Source organism: Odocoileus virginianus, chromosome 28, assembly GCF_023699985.2.
Source record: "Odocoileus virginianus isolate 20LAN1187 ecotype Illinois chromosome 28, Ovbor_1.2, whole genome shotgun sequence".
In the NCBI taxonomy this organism is placed as follows: domain Eukaryota; kingdom Metazoa; phylum Chordata; class Mammalia; order Artiodactyla; family Cervidae; genus Odocoileus; species Odocoileus virginianus.
In genome coordinates this window covers 39,135,855-39,154,185 of record NC_069701.1, presented here as the reverse complement: position 1 = coordinate 39,154,185, position 18,331 = coordinate 39,135,855, and the positions used below count along the sequence as shown (strand labels likewise).

Sequence of the window (18,331 nt, the reverse complement as noted above, 5' to 3'; positions counted from 1 at the left end):
TTTATAAGCTGAGGGGTGCCCTTACCAGTGGGTGTAAAGGACAATGACCTTTTAAGTGCTACTCTTCCCAGCAGTGCTTGCTACACAGGCAGGCTGAAGTGGTTCAGTACGATCTGGGTTCTGGTTCCCAGGCCTGTCTTTGCCTCAGTTTTCTCCTCTGTAAAATGGGGTGATGATGTTCCCTTTGCAAATTTGGCTGTTGTGATCATTAACCAAACCCAGGGATGGAAGCAGGCTGGGTGGTGGTGGTGGTGATACTAGCAGCATAATCATAGTACTTCCTGGAATTCTGGCCACTGAAGCTGGTGGGAGAGAGATTTCTGGACAGGCACAAATTTGTTTAATTCATTCATTCAGCAAATATTTATCAAGCACTTGTCAAGTGCTTTTCCAGTCAGCCTTCCATTTTGAATGAGATTAGGGCATGGCCTCCAGTGCCCCTCAGAGGCTGTTTGAATCCTGGTTCTCCACAACTCACCAGGGGTGTGAGCCTCAGCAAGGCTCTTGGCCTCTTTGAGACTCAATTTCCTCATCTGTAAAATGGGAGTAATAATAAATAGTGGTTCCATTTTCTGAGTGTTAATCCCTGTGAAGTTCACAGATCCTGCCTGGCACAGAGTAAGTGCTTAATAATTGTTAGCCATTAGTTTGACTATGCCAATGGCCATCCCTGGGTCTCACTCAGGCCTGGGACAGTGCTGACCCCTCAGAGCCCATGTGGCAGCATCCTGCCCATCAGGCATTGCGCTCCCCCCCCCCACAGCCCCCTCCTCCACTTTCCAAATGTTTTCACACTCCCCGCCCCACTGGACTTGTACACTTCCTGAGGGCAGGGTCTGCGCATGGCCCCCTTGCAGAGTGCCCCTCCTCCTTCTCCCAGATAGGGATCCTAAAGCCTTTTCACATGGCAGGCATATCAGGGATTAAATCCTCAGTGCCAGCCACCTGGCTTCAACTCTGGTCCATCCTCCTAACCCCACCTCTTGGAGAATCCCTCCTTCAAGGTCCCAGGAGGGACCCCCACTCATAATGGGTACTTGCTATCCAGAAGAAAGAGCAGCATCATGAAGGGTTTTGTGAGATAAAGAGGAGTTCTCCTGCTAGCCCACAGAGGAAGGCTTTGTGTTGGAGGAAACTTGTATCCCCAAGGCCAGAGGGGATGAAAGGAGGGCTTACCCCCCACATTCCACAGCCCTTCCACCTTACTCCTAACATACTCAATGGGGCTGGGCTCCTGTGACCCGTTGGAAGACTCGCCTTCTACAGGTGAGAGACACACTTCCCTCTCCTTCATAGGGACCAGACATGCACTCTGAGAGCTGTGAATATGAACATTTTTCAATTATGCATTCAGAGCTACTGTTCATTCATTCATTCAATATACATTAACTGAACAGACTGTGTGCTAGGTCTTGTTCTAGGTACTGGGGATCCAGAGAGAAACAAGGGCAAATGTGGTCCTCAATCTGCTGACATCCTAGTGGGACGAGGCAGACAAACAGCAAATACACAGATAATTAGGGAATTCCCTGGCACTCCAGTGGTTAGGACTCTCATGTTCACTGCTGACGGTGTGGATTTGATTCCTCATCAGGGAACTAAGATCCCACAAGCTTCTCAGTGCGGCCAAAAATAAAAAATATATGAAAGCAAATATACAATAGTTATACAATATAACACAAGGTATTGATTAAGAACATACAGCGACTGAACTGAAGCCTCCGAGGGTGGGAGGGGGATGGATAGGTCGGGGAGGCCAGTCTCAGGAGCTGGCCAGGAGGAGGGAGGTGTCTGGGACAAACTTCCAGGCTTTGCAGGGAGGTGGTTGAGGAAAACGGGGAATGTGTGAGGGGTCTGGAGGTCATAGCACTGTTTCTCTTTTTATTAAGGAGGCCGGGAAGGACCCAAAGGTGTGCGTGCACCAGGAAGAATGAGAGGGAAGAATGAGGCCTTCCACTCGCCTCATAAAACACCACTGTTTTATTTACATTGTACCAAGAGCTGGTACCTCTGTAACTTAAGAGGCACATGAATATATTGTCCTTCAGTCAATAAGTCTTGTTCGACTCTGGCTTTGCCACCCCATGGACTGCAGCACACCAGGCTTCCCTGTCCTTCACCATCTCCCAGAGCTTGCTCAAACTCATGTCCATTGAGTCGGTGGTGCCATCCAATGGTCTCATCCTCTGTCGCCCCTCCTCCTCCTGCCCTCAGTCTTTCCCAGCATCAGGGTATATTTTGGAGTCGAGGTGGACTCCATCGGGAAGCACGGGTTGAGGTGGGGTACTGGGAGGGCAGGGCTGCACCCGACCCTGGCGACTCCTGAGGAAGCCGACAAGAGGAGCAAGGAGGGGAACAGGCTCGAGTCCGCGGCCAGGCTGCACCATTCCAACCCCATCTTCATCCGGGCCCCTGCCCCTCTGCCGTAGAGGGACCCGAAGTTCGGAGGGGCGGGGCTCGCCCAGGCCCCGCCCCAGTGCCCTGGAGTCTTCGCCCGCTCTCCTCGTGCTCCTGGCCACCAGGCTCCCGCCTGCAGCCTCCAGCCCCGCCCTTCCACGCGTGACCTCGGCCCCGCCCCCGTGAGCCCCGCCCCGCCCCCTGCCCCCCGCCTCTTGCTCCTCTGTCACTTCCTGATTCCCGCTTCCTGCTTCCCAGAGACTGGGATCCGGAGCCACCCGAGGACGGTGCTGCAGCCTCTCGGCGTCCCTGGTGAGCGCGATGGATGGGGCTGGGGGCGCGGGCGGGGGTGTTGGGCGGGACTTCGGGGGCAGATCGCCGGGAGCTGGGATGGGGGTCGCAAGTCCGAGGAGCACTTCCCCTCTGCGGCGCCCCACCGTCAGTCCCAACTCCCCTTGGCTGCTCAGTCTCCCCGCTGAGGAGCCAGAATCCTTGAAGTTAGACTCCTGCTTCACCTCGGACCCGGTTCCGAGCGAGCTCGGAGGCTCGGCGGCTGGGAGCGGCGCCCCGACCCCGCCCAGTCCTGCCGGACCTCCTGGACCGGCCTGGGGCTCCCTGCACATTCCTGCAGGCACTGCACATTCCGTGCGACCCAGCACTGTGGCCTAATGCAGCGCCCCAGCAGAGATCATTCCTTCCTCTTCTGTCTGTCCTCCCCATCACCCTGCTACCAAATCCTGGGGGGAAAGGGTCCTGCTGGCGACTGAGACCCACCAAGAAGCGAGGCTTGCACTGGCTGGGCACCTCCCACCTCCCCCACACATATCAGAGCCTGGGAGAGGCCCCCCAAACCCCTCAGGTCTCAGCAATGGCTTTGCTGGAGGTCAATGCATTTCTACCTTCAGATCCCCCTTGAAGAGAGGCAGCCAGACCTGTACTGTGACCCTATTTTGTAACCGGGGAAACTGAGAGCCGGGCAGGTTATAAGGACCAGATCGTCGGCTGCATCCTCCCCACCACCCTTCCTGGAGCCCTGGGAGGGTTAGGGGTTGTCGGCATGGGCAAAGGCTGACCTATGCTTCTCCACCCTGCAGTCATGTTTCGCAAAGTGGTCCGGCAGAGCAAATTCCGACATGTGTTTGGGCAGCCTGTCAAGAATGACCAGTGCTATGAGGACATCCGAGTATCCCGTGTCACCTGGGACAGCACCTTCTGCGCCGTCAACCCCAAGTTCCTGGCTGTGATTGTGGAGGCCAGTGGGGGAGGCGCCTTCCTGGTGCTCCCCCTAAGCAAGGTGGGCCCCGTCGCAGCTGCGGAGAGACAGAGGCAGCTTGGTTACATCTGCCAGGTCTCCGCACACTTCACAGCCCATGAAGTGCCCATCCCCACACTGCTGGGCAGGTGTTAGAACCCAGATTTACTGCCCAGGAGGTGCTAACACACATGGTGAAGGTGTGGTTTGTTTTTTTTTTTATTGCCAAGGAATCAGGGTCAGAGGCAACTTTTCCTGCTCACCTGGTGACACCTGTGAGATGGAGGTGGGTCAGGAGCAGGCAGAGCAAGAGTCACACCTGGGGCACCTGTGTGCCAGGCGGGGCCGCATCACCCCCTGTCATTCCGCGTCCATGGAGGGGAGGACTCAAGCTCTGGGAGGGATGGAGCCTGGGCCTCCTGGGGCCCCCTTGACAGCCTCCCCTCATGCCTGCAGACCGGTCGCATTGACAAGGCCTACCCGACAGTGTGTGGACACACAGGACCTGTCCTGGACATCGACTGGTGCCCCCACAATGACGAAGTTATCGCCAGCGGCTCGGAGGATTGCACGGTCATGGTAAGGCGTGGGGCGGTGGCGGGGCGGGGTCGCAAGTATGGTTCAAGGCTCCTGGCAGCGGGGCCAAGCAGGGACTTCCGCTGACCTCCCCGCTTCCCCCACCCCACCCCCGCGCCCGGACAGGTGTGGCAGATCCCGGAGAACGGGCTGGTCTCCCCGCTGACAGAGCCGGTGGTGGTGCTGGAGGGGCACACCAAGAGAGTGGGCATCGTCACCTGGCACCCAACTGCCCGCAACGTGCTGCTAAGCGCAGGTGTGCACTGTGGCCCCTGGCCCCGCCCCCCGCCCCTGGCCCCGCCCCTCGCCACATCCTCTCCCAGCCACATCACAGGTGAAAGCTGAGGCCACGGAGGTCGGAGGTCTGGTGCCCAGAGGGTGGTCAGAGGGTGGTCAGAGCTGACGGCGCTCCCGCCTGGCAGGCTGCGACAACATGGTGCTCATCTGGAACGTGGGCACGGCGGAGGAGCTGTACCGCCTGGACAGCCTGCACCCCGACCTCATCTACAACGTCAGCTGGAACCGCAATGGCAGCCTCTTCTGCACCGCCTGCAAGGACAAGAGCGTGCGCGTCATCGACCCCCGCCGGGGGACCCTGGTGGCGGTATGCGGCCCGGAGGGTGAGGACGACCGCGGACCGGCCGAGGGGCTCTCTCCGGGCACCGCACAGGCCAATTCCTCCGTCTCCTCCGCAGGAGCGGGAGAAGGCTCACGAGGGAGCCCGGCCCATGCGGGCCATCTTCCTGGCCGACGGCAAGGTGTTCACCACGGGCTTCAGCCGCATGAGCGAGCGGCAGCTGGCGCTCTGGAACCCAGTGAGTGGCTGTGGCCTCCCTGAGGGGGCGGATGCAGGACAGGCTCCACCCTGGGCAAGCAGGGTGGAAGTCACTTGGAGAGGCCTGTCCCTCCCAGGTTCTCAGCCTGGCCCCTGAGGCATCCAGGCATCCAGGACCCCAGCCCTTCCGGCCTCTTCTCTCCCTGTCCCTGCTCTCTGGCCTCCCCCACCTGCCTCCACATCTGCCCGCAGCAGTGTTCTTGGCCCCTGAAAGGCCCTCCCTCCTTTGCTTGTCTGTTTCTACTCTGGCTATCCTTGGAGCCCCAGTGCAGAGGCCCCCTCCTCCAGGAAGCCTCCCAGCCCTTCCTCTGAAGTGCTTTGTCCCCCAGCCTTATCCTGTATAGTGACCTCCAGGGGCCCCCCAGGGAAGGGGCTAGTGCTGCCCTGCAGCCTGGCTCCCTGGGGACTTTCTCAGCACCTGGTTGGTGGCCTGCAAGTTGTCTGAAGGCCTGGAAGAGGCAGGGAAAACTGGGACCACGGGGTGGAGGGGAGCCAGCGGGGCCCAGTAGGGCACAATGTGTGGGCAGAGGGTGAGAGTGTTAGGGGCAGTGCTGGCTGGCATGTGAGGCTGGTCAGGGCCAGTGTTGAAGCAGGGCTGGGATGGTGAGGGGAGGAAGCAGGTTCTGACCTGGCCCGATTGCCCCTCAACCCATGTGCCAGGAAAACTTCGGGGAGCCCATGGCCCTGCAAGAGTTGGACTCTAGCAACGGAGCTCTGTTACCCTTCTACGACCCTGATACCAACGTGGTCTACGTCTGCGGCAAGGTGGGGCCGGGCAGGGTGGGGGTGGGGTGGTAGAGAAGAGAGGCAGGCCCTGGTGCTGACCCCTGCCCCTCCCGCCCTCCAGGGCGACTCCAGCATCCGGTACTTTGAGATCACGGACGAGCCCCCCTACATCCACTTCCTGAATACATTCACCAGCAAAGAGCCCCAGAGGGGCATGGGGAGCATGCCCAAGAGGGGCTTGGAGGTCAGCAAGTGTGAGATTGCCCGGTAAGAAGGGCCGCTGAGGAGGCCAGCTGTAGGGGGATAGGGGTGGGGGCGGGAGCTGGACCCTAGGCACCCAGGGTGAAAGGTCAGATCACAGGAGGCTGCTCAGAAACAGGAGCTGGCCCACAGAGGCTCCGGAGTCGGGATCAGGCCGTGGGAGGGCCCAGGGGAAGGACGATACGGAGAGCAGAGGGAGCCAGGAGAGCTGGTAGAGGGGTAGGTTCCACCCACGGGTCCTCCCTCCGCACCCTTTCCCAGGTTCTACAAACTGCACGAGCGCAAGTGTGAGCCCATCGTCATGACTGTGCCAAGAAAGGTGAGGCCGCCTTGTTCCCTGCCCACCTGCTCCCTTCTCTAGCAGACAGACCACACGGGGGTGACCGAGGTGAGGCCTGCGAGTGGGACATGGCTAAGTGCGAGTGTAGTCAGTGGGCCGCATGGACGCCAGTGTGCCCCACCGGGGCAGGCAGCGATGAGACACAGGGTGAGCTGAGGCCTTACTCTGGACGGACGCGGGGCAGCCTCCTGGCTGGGGTACGATCTCCATGAGGGGTGGGTGGTAAGCCAAGTGAAGGCACGGAGGTGGGAGCGATGAGAGCCAGGAGTCTGGCTGCAGGGGAGGCTCCCAGCAGGCGAGGGTTCAGCCACGTGTGGCTTGGCCTCGGGGCCCCAGCTGAGAGCCGTGAACGAGCTCCATATCTCTGCAGCCAGCGTTAACTGAGTGCTGTATAGCGTGCCAAGCCCATCCAGGGAACAGGGCCTGGCCCAGTTCACAATCCACAGGGCCCTGACGTGGCTCCCGGAGTCCCATAAAGCACATAGCTGGCCCCTGCTTGGGGAGGTGGGAGGAGTCTTCAGAGGGAGCTGTTAGTGGCATCCAGAAGGGAAGTGAAAGGACAGATTGGAGCTTTAGAAAGGTCACTGGGGTCAGGCCATTGGAAGAGGGGTTGATGGGCTGCCAGCCTGGAGGTCAGAAGAGTGGCAAGGAGGTGTCTGCTCAGGGTCCAGAGGACCCTGCAGGTGGGCCCCCAGCTGACCCAGGCCTCCCTCCGCCGCCCCCGGGGCAGTCGGACCTCTTTCAGGATGATCTGTATCCAGACACGGCCGGGCCCGAGGCAGCCCTGGAGGCAGAGGAGTGGGTGAGCGGGCGGGACGCCAGCCCCATCCTCATCTCCCTGCGGGAGGCCTACGTGCCCAGTAAGCAGCGGGACCTGAAGGTCAACCGGCGCAACGTGTTGTCGGACAGCCGGCCCGCCGCGGCCCCTGGTACCCCCCGCCCGGGGCCCTCTGCACCTACGGCCTCCACCAACATCGCCGCGCTCAGCGGCAGCCTCGCCGGAGCCGGGGTATGTGCCCCTTGGCGCGGGGTGGTGTTGCCCAGGTCTGCTGTGCCTGCCCAAACCATTCACTGCCCTCTCTGGGCCCCGGGCCCCTGCCCCGTAGTAGATGTAGGGAGGGCTGCGGCCCTGCAACGCCGGGCCCCTTGCTGGTGTCCCCGCAGGAGGCTGGGAAGCTGGAGGAGGTGATGCAGGAGCTGCAGACACTGAGAGCGCTGGTCCAGGAGCAGGGCGTGCGCATCGGCCGCCTGGAGGAGCAGCTGGGCCGCATAGAGAATGGAGATGCCTAGGTCCCCGGCCCGCGGACACTGCTCCCTGTCACCTCCTCCCCCACCCCCGTCTCACTCAGCCTCTGTCACACCGACTGCGGGCGGGCTGCCCCCCTGCCCCTGCTGAGGGCTTCTGGGGCAGGTTCAGGGGGGGCCCTCCCGCGGGCCCAGGCTGGAGCCACTGCCAGGCTTTGGGCTTTGGTCAGCGTTACTGTTGGAGGATTTTTGTACCAAGGAGCACTTCTATTGTGAGGGACCACCTCCCCCGCCTCCAGCCAGCCCTCCTGCTCCCTGCTCTGAGGAAGCAGGAGGGTTGGGCTCTATATTTTCATTCCAAATAAAATGCTGTTTCTAAAAAGCCAGGCTGGCCCTTCTGCTACAAGGGTGGGGTTGGGAAAGGAAGCTTGGGCACCTGGGGACACGGGACACCCCCAGGGCTCACAGACATGAGAGAGGGGGCCCTGAGATCCCCCCCACCGTTTTCCCTGACATCTGTCAGGTAGGAAAACGGAGGCAGAAGCCCTGCGGATGCCTCCAGGGCCTGCCCTGCTTTGAGCCGGATGCCCAGTTCCTCCTCCTCTCGGAGGCCAGGCCACAGGCCACAGGCCGCATGGCCCCAGCCTGGCAGGAGGAGAGGCCGCTGAGGATCTGCTGTGAATCGGGGTGGTCCTGAGAGGCCCCAGGGGCCCGCCGGGGTCCCGTGTGGGAGGGCCGGGCAGGGTGTTCTGGGCAGGAAGCGGAAGTGCCGATGAACCCCAGCTGCCGTCGCTGCTCTCATTTCGCACTCGACACAGCCAGAGCTGGAGGTGGGAACCCAGCGCTGAGAGGCGACGGCCTGATGGTGAGCATGGGGCTGACTGCGTCCTGGGGACAGGGGCTGCAGGAGGTCAGGGCTGGACCGTCTGGGCCCCCGGGGAGCTAAGGAAGGACCCCCCACAGGCCTGGGGACACTGAGCAGTCAGGTAGGGTGACCCGGGCGGGACAAACATGGGGCGGAGACTGGGCCTCTCTCTCACCTCACCTTAGACCTGGGCCTCCCTGGGATTCAGGGGGTGGCCCTCAGCGCCCCACTGTGTACCCAACCACCGCCCCCAAGATCCCCCCAGAGGGACTCTCACCTGATCTGCTCCGGAGCCTGGGACACGCGCACCGTCTGGACTTGCATCCCAGGAGCCAGGCAGGCAGGCAGCTGGGTGGGGAAAGGCCTGCCTGCACCTCAGCACCCCTCCCCCTCACACCCCCCACCTGCCTTGTTCCGACCGCAGGCTTCCTCCGGCAGCTGCACTCGCCTCCCCAGCCCCTGGCCCTGCAAGCCTGAGGCCCCCAGGGACGCAGTCGAACGGAAACGCTGCAGCTGGGGCAGTCCCACAGCTGGCAGGAAGAGGGGGCTCAGTGACCCCCGTCCTGGGACTTGGACAAATGGAAGGAAAGAGTTGCCTCGGGTTGGGTGCCTCCCTCCTGGGCCTCAGGAAGAGCCAGCCTTGCCTTCCTTCCCTTCCATCCCCCCACCTCCCGGGGGAGTGGGGGCAGAATCTTAACACACTCAACCAATATTTCTTGAGCCCCTACTCTGGGCTAGGAGTCGTTTAGGTGCTTAAGCCAAAAAGATCCTTGTTTTCCTGGTAGGAAGATAGAACGATAAGCATGGCACACAGCAGAGCGATCCCCGTGTTGGGGAGGGGTGGGTGAACAGCGCTGGGCCGCAGGGGTGAATGTCAGGGTAGGCATCCACGGAGGTGAGGCCTGACTGAAGGCACCCTGAGCCAGGGCAAGCAGGGAGCCGGGGGGCTCTCAGGGGGATGGTGTGTTCCAGACTGAAGGTGCCGCCAGGGCACCGGCCCCAGGCAGGAGCAGGCTCCTGTGGTGCAGTGGGAGGCAGTGGGGCACGGGTGGCCGGCTGTCGCAGAGCCAGGACAGGCCTTCATGACTGAGGAAGCACTTGGGCTTTTCAAACTTGCCCAAGAGACAGCCAACCCAAGCAGTGAGCCTCTGCCCGTCTCCCCACAGGACCTGCCCTGCGCCCTAGGGCTCTGGACGCTGCTGGCCCTGCCCGGGGCCCTGGGCTCGGGCGGCAGCGCCAGGGACTCCAACTCCTCAGTCATCGTTGTCCTGCTGCTGCTGCTTCTGCTGCTGGCCGCTGGCCTGGCACTGGCCTGGCGCCGCCTTAGCCGGGACTCAGGGGGCTACTACCACCCGGCTCGCCTGGGCGCCGCGCTCTGGGGCCGCACTCGCCGCCTGCTCTGGGCCAGCCCGCCAGGCCGCTGGCTCCGGGCCGAGCTGGGCTCACCAGATGAGGACCCAGAGCAGCAGGAGGACGAGCCGGACGTGGAAGACGACTACGATCTGGTCAGTGGCCAAAAGGAGCCCAGATCCCAGGAAGAGGAGCAGCGGGGAGAGGGGCCCAGCCCGCCACAGGCCCCCGAGCCGGCCGGGGCAGCGCGCGACGATGACGCGGAGGGTGGCCTGGGCCTCGGCTGCCAGGGGCCAGCGGGCTCGGGGGGCAGTGCCGAGGCCCTGCTGAGTGACCTGCACGCCTTCGCTGGGAGCGCAGCCTGGGATGACAGCTCCCGGGCAGCCGGCGGCCAGGGCCTCCACGTCACCGCGCTGTAGGCACGGCCCTGCAGCCACACGCCAGCCACCGTCCCTCTGCTTCCGAGCTGCCGCAGCTGGACACAGCTGCCCTGGACTCAGGTCACCCCCGCTTGGAGAGCCTCGGACTGTCACGCCTGCCCCAGGCCCCTCCCCCCGTAGTTCTGTTCCCAAGTCTGCGTATCCCCAGCCCCTCCAGCAAGGCCATTCATCCCCCAGGGGCTCTGGGCAATCAACGGAAATAAAATCCCTCCAGCTCCATGGATCTGTGGTCCTGTCATGACCCTTCCCATCCCTAAGCTGGGATTCGTCCGGGCACCACCTCTGCCCCGGAAACCAAGGAAGAGCCAGGTCGGTGCCATGATTTGATACTTTTAATTCTCCAAGGGCATAGCTCAACTGCAGGAGGCCAGGTGGGCGGCCCCTCGACCGGCAGTCACAGCCTGCAGCCCTTGGTGGTCATGATTCTGGGGTACGGCCACCCCAACCGAGACCCACTCACACCAGTCACTCCTGCACCTCGAGGCACAGCCCCGGGTCTCTGGAACTGGCCCAGCGTCCTGCCGCCCGCGTCCCCACCCATTCTCTTAGTGCCCAGGGCGCCCACGGCCCCTCTTGGACTTCTTGGTCCCTGAGGGGGGTCGGATGGGGAGGGGGGCGGTGCTCGGGGGCGGGGGCGGTGGTGGCGGAGGCAGCAGGGGAGGCAGCGGGGGCTCCACGAGCTCCTGTGGGCCAGGGCTGGGCCGGAACCCCTCGAAGGGCGAGAACTTCAGGGGGCTGCAGGGGAAATCAAGGCCAAATCAGTGTCTTCTGGCCCGGGGTCAGGAGAGGCGACTTTCCCCCCTTGCTCCCCCGCCTGGAGCTCAGGCTGTGTGGTCACCTGCCCACCCACAGGAGTCCCCGCAGCAGACGAACAAGCGGAGGCTGAGGCTGGTCACGAGACGGCCAGGGCGGCCCTGGGGTTGGCGGCACAGCCACAGCTGGAGCCGGCCGCGCCCCCACGGTACCTGATGGGGGTCCGGGGGCTGCTGTTGAGGCGCCTGGGGGAGCGCAGCTTGGGCTGGAAGGAGAAGCCCTCCTTGATGCTGTCCAGGACCGAGGGCGCCACGTACGTGAAGCCCTGGGGCAGAGGCCGGGCCAGGCGACGCCCAGGGTCAGTGGCGCCCTGGCCCCGGCCCGGCCCCGGCCCCGGCCCTCAGGCCCCCGACCTCACCAGGAAGGCCTGGTTGGCACTCTCACTCAGCGTCGTATCGTCTGGACTGTCCACCGGCGTCTGCCTCGTGAAGTGGGAGTCAAACTGACTCACATCCTCCTCTGACTGCTGTGGGCACCCGGGAGCGAGGGTGAGGGGCATCCAGGAAAGGGGCCCCCACCCACCCCTAGGCCAGTGGGGCCTCCACTCACCAGGGAAGGCCGGAAAGGGGGGTCCACACGGCGGGCCAGGAGGTCGTCCCAATTAACGTGCCGGAAGAAGGGGTGCCTCTGTGAGTAGAGTGCCCAGAAACATGCCAACATTTCAAACCCTGGCTCCCTCAGAAACACCCTCTGCCCTGAGGCCCCGCCCGCTGCACCCAGGCACCCCGGGAGCTCAGCCATGCCCCCTCACGATGGTTTCACCTGCACATCAGCAGCATCCCCGGGGCCCCCTCCAATCCGCTGGTTAGGATTCCTCTTCAGAAACTATAGGACAAAGGTAGAGGGTCAGGGTCTCGGGCAGAGTTATGGACCAAGTGTGCTGAGATGGGCCCGGGGGAGGGGAAAAGTGACACAGGGGTTGGGGGTTGTGGTGGGGGCTCTGGAGTATGGTCTCCCTACTGACACCCTCAGGATTTCCAAGGTTTGGTCCAAAAGCACCCCCTTCTCCACGAAGCCTTTGCAAAGCTGTCTGGTTGCTGGCATCGCCCCAAGGGCAAATTCATGGGGGTACAATCTGGATGGGGTGTCTGCCCTCCCAACCTCGATCCCCGCCTTTTTGAGGAGAGCAGCTAGTCTCACTGATTAGGACTCGGGCATGGCAACCCACTTCAGTATTCTTGCCTGGAGAATCCCACGGACAGAGGAGCCTGGCAGGCTACAGTCCATGGGGTTGCAAAGAGTCAGACATGACCAAAGCAACTTAGCACGCACGCGCAGAGACTTGTCCAGGATTGGCAGCTGATCTGTATGACAGCTGACGTCTCGGACCCCATAGCAAGTGCTCTCTTTCCAAACGTACAGTGTTTGGTGTGTGTGTGTCAGCGGGGTGGGGGGTAAAGCAACCCCAACCCAGGGAGGTTCAGGCACGCATGCAGGGCCTGGGAGAGAAGATGGGGCAGGACCGGGGGCAGGAGGGAACCCACCTTTTTGACAAGATCCCGAGCGTCCGGGGTGAGGTAGGGGGGCAGCTCCAGCTTCCCTCTGATGATCTTGTCCATGGTTTTCTTCCGATTCTCTGCAGTGAAGGGCGGCTGGAGAAGGCAGAGGGTGAGAGGCGCCTTGCAGGCCTCCCACTGGCTGCCCCTGCCCCGGGAGGGGCCCCTCCTCCCGCCCTGACGCCCACCCTCCCGAGGAGGCTGGACTTGCCGATCCAGTGAGCATGTCGTACATCAGGGCCCCCAAGCTCCACCAGTCCACCGCCCGGTTGTGGCCACTGCGCACCAGAATCTCAGGGGCCCTGGGGGCCAGGTGGAACCGCCAGTCAGACCAAGCCCTGCCTGACTGCGCTGCCCGCCCCTGGGCCCCGCCGGAGGCCACTTACATGTACTCGATGGTGCCGCAGAAGGTGTGGGTCACGGCGCCCTCGTGGATCGACTCCTTGCAGAGGCCGAAGTCCGTCAGTTTGATGTGGCCTGAGGGAAAATGTTAGAGGGTCAGGGCCCAGCCCTGCTGCCCTCCATGGGGCTCAACCCTCCCCACAGCTGCGCACCCTGGCTGTTGAGCATGATGTTTTCAGGTTTGAGGTCCCGGTAGATGATGCCTTGGGAGTGGAGATGGCCCAGGGCCAGTGTGATCTCTGACAGGTAGAAACTGCAGGGACAGGACAGAGTGAAGGCCAGGGTGGGGCTGGAGCCAGGCCCAGGCCCTGGACCCCCTCAGGAGAGAGGCAAGAGGTAACACCCACCAGGCCGTGTCTTCTAGGAAGATGCCTTCCCGCTCCAGGTGCGTGAAAAGCTCACCGCCTGTGACACAAACACGTTAGCAGCTGCGTGCCGGGACCAAGCTCCTCTGCTCGCCGAGTGTCGGTTTGTTCTCGGGGAGAGTGGGGCTCGGAATTCCTGCCCTACCTGCCTCCCAGAGCTGCCGTGGGGATTCAATTCAATTCAGCAAACATCTACCGACGCCTACTCGGTGCCCGGCCCTGTGTGGGGTGAAGCTGGGGACAGAGATGAAGAGACCCAGCCACAGCCCTCAGGGCGCTCAGTCTAATGGGGAGACGGACGCACACGGATGCTCGGATACGCCAGCCCGAGGCTACGGCTCCAAGAGCCTAACCCCAAAACCCTCACCGAGGGGGCAGGCGGACACAATCCAGCCCCAAGTGAGAGGACAGAGAAAGTCCATGGCAGCGGTGAGACTTAAGGGCATGCAGGGATGGCATGCAGAGAATGAAGCCCCCGGGGTTCGTGGGTACAGCTGGGGTCAGCAGGAAGAACAGGCCCCAATCACTTCCCGGCAAGCAGGAGACACCGGGCCCAAGGAGGCCATCCAGGCAGGTACGGGGAGGCACGGAGCTCTGGGTAGGAGGGTGGGGACAATCCCGTGCTCTGAGATGCCAACCCTGGGATTCGTGGAGAAGACACTAGGAAGGGAGTGAGCTGGAGCCTTGGAGGCCAGTGAAGAAAGCACTGGGATTCCTCCCCTCCCCCCGAGAGAGCAGAGAGGATGGACACTGTAGAGAATAAGCCACCTGGACTGGGGTCTAACTGGATGCAAGGCACACAGAAGAGAGGACCAGGACATGACGGAGTCGTAGTGGAAATGGACAGAACAACCCTCTGGACATTTCTACCAACTCCCACCATTCCCATTCACCCCAACACAGGGGAGGAACACAAGAGGCTCTGGACAGACGTTTGCTGAATAAATGAATGTATGCATGCATGAATGGATGGATGGAGGGATGGATGAGGTGGGGGCCCACCGCCATTCTGCTCCCCACATCTCTCCCAGTTCCCCGCCAGAGCTCCCTGCACTGGTTCTCTGGCCTTGCCCGCTCCCCGGCTGCGTCCCCGTTCGTACCGCTGAGGCACTCAAGGATGAGGTAAAGTTTGCCGCCAGTCTGGAAGGCGTAGGCCAGTTCCACAATGAAGGGGTGCTTCACCGACTCCAGAATGTTCCGCTCAGCCCTCGTGTGTGCCGTGTCCTTGGCGTTGCGCACAATTTTGGCCTGCAGAGGCAGGGATGGGTTAGAAGGTGGGTGCCCAGGACTCCCTCAGCCCCTGCAGTCATGACCCTCCCTGGCCAGCCTCTATCACCCCGCTATATTTCTCCACAGTCTACTGCTATCAGCAACCATGCTTTCCAGGGACTGGTTTATCCTAGTAGCATGGCTATCTGATGTGAAGAACCAACTCATTGGAAAAGACCCTGATGCTGGGAAAGAATGAGGGCAAAAGGGGAAGGGGGTAGCAGAGGATGAGGTAGTTAGACAGCATTACTGACTCAATGGACAAGAGTTTGAGCAGCCTCCGGGAGAGAGTGGAAGACAGAGGAGCCTGGCATGCTGCAGTCCATGGAGTCACAAAGAGTCAGACATGACTTCAGTTCAGTTCAGTCACTCAGTCATGTCCGTCTCTTTGCGACCCCATGGACTACAGCACGCCAGGCTTCCCTGTCCATCACCAACTCCTGGAGCTTGCTCAAACTCATGTCCATCGAGTCGGTGATGCCATCCATCCGTCTCATCCTCTGTTGTCTCCTTCTCCTCCTGCCTTCAATCTTTCCCAGCATCAGTGTCTTTTCCAGTGGGTCAGTTCTTCCAAGAAGCAGAACCCATACGGACACGACTTTGCGACTGAACGACATGATGTTTCTCAACCTCTGCACTCATGTTTGGGGCAGACGATTCTTTGTGGTGGGGGGCTATCTTTGCACTGCAGGATCTTTAGCAGAATCCCTGGCCTCAACCCACTGGGTACCAGTAGCATCCCCCCTCTAGTCATGACTCAAAAATGTACACAGACATTGCTAAATGTCCCCTGGGAGGCCATAGGGCCCACAGTTGAGAAGTGCAGCAAAACAACATAATCGAAATTGACAATAAACAAGCAAATGTTCAAGACAGTGACCATCTCCTCTCCCACATTCACTGCTGTCCCTGAAAAGCCCAACAGAGAGCACTGGGAATGGCAGTCACTCAGTGATGAGCTGTAGACAAAATGAATGACTCACCTTCCTCAGGACTTTCATGGCATATATTTTGCCCAGATTGCTGCCCTGTACCTTTCGCACCTGGAACACCTGTAGGGCAGGGGAGACAGGATCAACCTCCCTCTCCATACCTATCTTCAAAAAGCTCCACCCTGAAGCTCTGGTACTGGGACCAAGAAAGCCTAGGCCCACCCAGGGGTGGGGCAGTAAAGATTTCAAGTCCAGTTCTGAGAGGATTTGCTCTTCCTTCCTTCCCTCTGAGCTCAATCAGAGGCTCCGCTGATTTACGTCTGATTTTATTTTTTTAATGTTTTGGCAGCTCCACAGGTGGGATCTTAGTTTCCCGGCCAGGGAAAGAACCTGCACCCCTGTACTGGAAGTGCAGAGTCTTAACCACTGGACCACCAGGGTAGTCCCTACAAGTCTAATTAGTTCTGAGACCCTTTGGTGCAGCAAAACTGAGGCTATGAGGCCAGTCACGAAGGAGGAGAGCCAGTACCTTGCCATAGTTCCCCTTGCCCAGCACACGCAGCAGCTCAAAGCAGTGGGGACCGATGCGCTCAGGGCCCGGGTTCACACTGCTCTCAGTCAGCTCCACCTCCTCATAGTGTCCCACAGGCCTGCAGACACAGGAGGTTAACGGGGGCAATGCGCTCCTGCGCTCCTCAGGTCCCCTTCCCCAGCCCATTCCCTCCTCCCCCAACACGACCCTCACTCACTCCAGGCCAGCCGCCCTCAACTCCGCGAGAGGACACGCGTCCTGTGAGAAACCGAGGGGTTAAGAGCCAAGGGAGGTGCCAGGCTCCCTCTCCCCAAAGCTGGACTGCTTAGCCCAGAAGAGAGGGTCAGGAATCGGAGCCGACAGGCGATGGACCAGGACTGGGGAGGACAGGCGAGGGCAGGATAGGGAGACGCAGGGGAAGGGCCGGGAGCGTGCAGGATAGATCGGGGTGTGGGGAGGGTCAGATCTTAACAGTGGCTGGGATCTGAGACAAACCAGCGTCTGCGGGAGCCGAGCCCACTCTGCTACGGGGTGCCCGGGCGATCCCACCGCCTGAACGACGGGATCGAGCCGGGATCAAACGGCGCCCGGGCGGCCCACTCACCGCGGGGCTGAGCTCTGGCTCGCCCTCGCCTTCGCTGCCTTCCTCTGTCTCCAGGTCCAGGTCAAACACCGCCGCCATGGCTGTGCCGGCCCAGCGGGCCCACCGGCGCGTACCCAGCTCCGCGCTGACTGACAGGCCGGGAGCCCGGGGGCCTTACGTCATCACTCCGCGACAGCCTCGCGCACCTATGACGCAAGAGATTTCCCCGCCCCCGAGTCTGCGGGGCGTCTGCCGTAAGGCACCTCGGGAGTGGTAGTTCCAGAGTGCTGAGATGCCGAATCCAGCCGGATCCAGGTTTCGGCCGGCCGCTCCGTCTTCCCAACACAGCTCCCCGGGGGCGGCACCGGATGAGAGCCTCCTGGGAGGCGACTGTTTTGGTTCTGGGGCGAGTTTGGGCGTGGATAGTCGGAAGTGCTTGCAGGTTTGAGCGTAAACACAATTCCCAGCCCCGGTGGAGCCCTGCGCTGCCGGGTTGTCTGGGTGGCGGCGAGAGGCAGGTCCGGTATCTCTGTTCGACCCTGAAAGGGAGCCGGCAGCTGCATCACGGCTTCGCTAGTGTGCCTCTCGGCTGGAGGACTTGAAAGTCAGAGCATTTACTGCTCCGTACTCAGCTCACTGCTGGGCTTTGTTGCCAGTGAAAGTGATACTGGAGTGGGTTGCCATGCCCTCCCCCAGGGGATCTTCCCGACCGAGGTAAACCGTCTGCCTGCAATGTGGGAGACCCGGGTTCAATCCCTGGCTCGGGAAGATTCCCTGGAGAAAGAAATGGCAACCCATTCCAGTACTCTTGCCTGGAAAATTGCCATGGACTGAGGACTCTGGTAGGCTACAGCCCATGGGGTCGCAAAGAGTCGGACAGGACTGAGCGAGTTTGCTTTCACTTTCACCCACACTCCAGGGATATTCTTTACTGTCTGAGCCACAGATTCCTCAATAATGGGTTCCTTCGAGTCTCATCAAACCACCCATAAATACAGGCTTGGGCTGTGCGTCAGGCACAAGAAATTGTATTTGGCAACACTACAATAATGAACATGCCAAACCCGGTCTGTCAGTTTAGATGTGGGCACAGATTCTTGTTGGATGGGACTCTGGGGGTGTGAATTGGGCCAGATCAGACCTTGAATGATTTCCGACAGTTTGGAAACTGTCTGGATGTGCATTCCAGTTGGACCGTGGAGGCTAGATATGAATTCAAATGGACACAATTCAGTCTCCAGCCTGGAGAAGGGTTATCTGGTTGGGGTTGGCCCTTGCTGTAATTCCACCTTCAGGAAACCCTCAGGTTTGGGTCCTGGTGTGGGTGCCCCTGGCATGCCCCTTGCCAGTGGTGAACCGAGAGGCCTGGCAGTGTAGCAGTTTATCCTTCCCTGGTGGCTCAGATGGTAAAGAATATGCCTGCAAAGCAGGAGACCCAGGTTCAATCCTCTGGGTTGGAAAGATCCCCTGGAGAAGGAAATGGCAACCCACTCCAGTATTCTTGCCTGGAGAATCCCATGGACAGAGGAGCCTGGCCAGCTACTGAGCGACTAGCACTTTGACTTTTTAGATGCTACAGCTAGCCCTTAACTACCTCTCCTTCCCCCTTCCATGTCCCCTGTCTACCCAGGCTTGAGAAGTGTTGTCCAAGT

The 18,331-nt window shown here is 61.0% G+C and overlaps 3 protein-coding genes and 1 long non-coding RNA gene across 5 annotated transcripts; 2 read left to right on the top strand and 2 right to left on the bottom strand.

Annotated features, from left to right (window-relative positions):
* The first annotated feature begins 2,599 nt into the window (after nucleotides 1–2,599).
* CORO1B (coronin 1B) lies at nucleotides 2,600–8,014 on the top strand. Its single transcript, XM_020887792.2, has 11 exons — nucleotides 2,600–2,709; nucleotides 3,492–3,691; nucleotides 4,106–4,228; nucleotides 4,352–4,481; nucleotides 4,648–4,829; nucleotides 4,921–5,040; nucleotides 5,721–5,825; nucleotides 5,908–6,053; nucleotides 6,309–6,366; nucleotides 7,118–7,396; nucleotides 7,552–8,014. The coding sequence occupies exons 2-11, from the start codon at nucleotides 3,494–3,496 to the stop codon at nucleotides 7,675–7,677; spliced, it is 1,467 nt and encodes a 488-aa protein (XP_020743451.1). The 5' UTR covers nucleotides 2,600–2,709; nucleotides 3,492–3,493; the 3' UTR covers nucleotides 7,678–8,014.
* On the bottom strand, nucleotides 3,845–8,926 carry LOC139031901 (uncharacterized). Its single transcript, XR_011484420.1, has 2 exons — nucleotides 8,775–8,926; nucleotides 3,845–4,774 (listed from the first exon to the last, which is right to left on the bottom strand). It is a non-coding gene; the product is annotated as an uncharacterized lncRNA (long non-coding RNA).
* Nucleotides 8,109–10,508, top strand: PTPRCAP (protein tyrosine phosphatase receptor type C associated protein). Its single transcript, XM_020887793.2, has 2 exons — nucleotides 8,109–8,497; nucleotides 9,664–10,508. The coding sequence occupies exons 1-2, from the start codon at nucleotides 8,405–8,407 to the stop codon at nucleotides 10,264–10,266; spliced, it is 696 nt and encodes a 231-aa protein (XP_020743452.1). The 5' UTR covers nucleotides 8,109–8,404; the 3' UTR covers nucleotides 10,267–10,508.
* A 93-nt stretch (nucleotides 10,509–10,601) lies between these two features.
* On the bottom strand, nucleotides 10,602–18,261 carry RPS6KB2 (ribosomal protein S6 kinase B2). Of its 2 annotated transcripts, none has more exons than XM_070457726.1 (15): nucleotides 16,701–18,261; nucleotides 16,314–16,354; nucleotides 16,094–16,214; nucleotides 15,616–15,684; nucleotides 14,464–14,611; nucleotides 13,346–13,403; nucleotides 13,151–13,251; nucleotides 12,983–13,073; nucleotides 12,808–12,898; nucleotides 12,585–12,692; nucleotides 11,863–11,925; nucleotides 11,650–11,727; nucleotides 11,459–11,566; nucleotides 11,253–11,365; nucleotides 10,602–11,022 (listed from the first exon to the last, which is right to left on the bottom strand). In XM_070457726.1, exons 1-15 carry the CDS (start codon nucleotides 16,776–16,778, stop codon nucleotides 10,833–10,835), a joined length of 1,458 nt encoding a protein of 485 aa, XP_070313827.1. In that variant the 5' UTR covers nucleotides 16,779–18,261; the 3' UTR covers nucleotides 10,602–10,832. The 2 variants fall into 2 exon arrangements, with proteins under 2 accessions (XP_070313827.1, XP_070313828.1); XM_070457727.1 differs by having other exon boundaries at nucleotides 11,459–11,563.
* Nucleotides 18,262–18,331: the final 70 nt, after the last annotated feature.

Excerpts from the sequence above, each read along its gene's own strand:
- RPS6KB2 (XM_070457726.1), bottom strand. The coding sequence starts at position 16,778 with ATGGCGGCGGTGTTTGACCTGGACCTGGAGACAGAGGAAGGCAGCGAA. Across the intron at positions 15,685-16,093 it reads GCAAGGGGAACTATGGCAAG|GTGTTCCAGGTGCGAAAGGT; the intron begins GTACTGGCTCTC and ends CCTGCCCTACAG. Across the intron at positions 11,023-11,252 it reads AGCCCCCGGACCCCCATCAG|CCCCCTGAAGTTCTCGCCCT; the intron begins GTACCGTGGGGG and ends TTTCCCCTGCAG.
- PTPRCAP (XM_020887793.2), top strand. The coding sequence starts at position 8,405 with ATGAACCCCAGCTGCCGTCGCTGCTCTCATTTCGCACTCGACACAGCC. Across the intron at positions 8,498-9,663 it reads TGAGAGGCGACGGCCTGATG|GACCTGCCCTGCGCCCTAGG; the intron begins GTGAGCATGGGG and ends GTCTCCCCACAG.
- CORO1B (XM_020887792.2), top strand. The coding sequence starts at position 3,494 with ATGTTTCGCAAAGTGGTCCGGCAGAGCAAATTCCGACATGTGTTTGGG. Across the intron at positions 3,692-4,105 it reads TGGTGCTCCCCCTAAGCAAG|ACCGGTCGCATTGACAAGGC; the intron begins GTGGGCCCCGTC and ends TCATGCCTGCAG. Across the intron at positions 4,830-4,920 it reads GCCGGGGGACCCTGGTGGCG|GAGCGGGAGAAGGCTCACGA; the intron begins GTATGCGGCCCG and ends TCTCCTCCGCAG.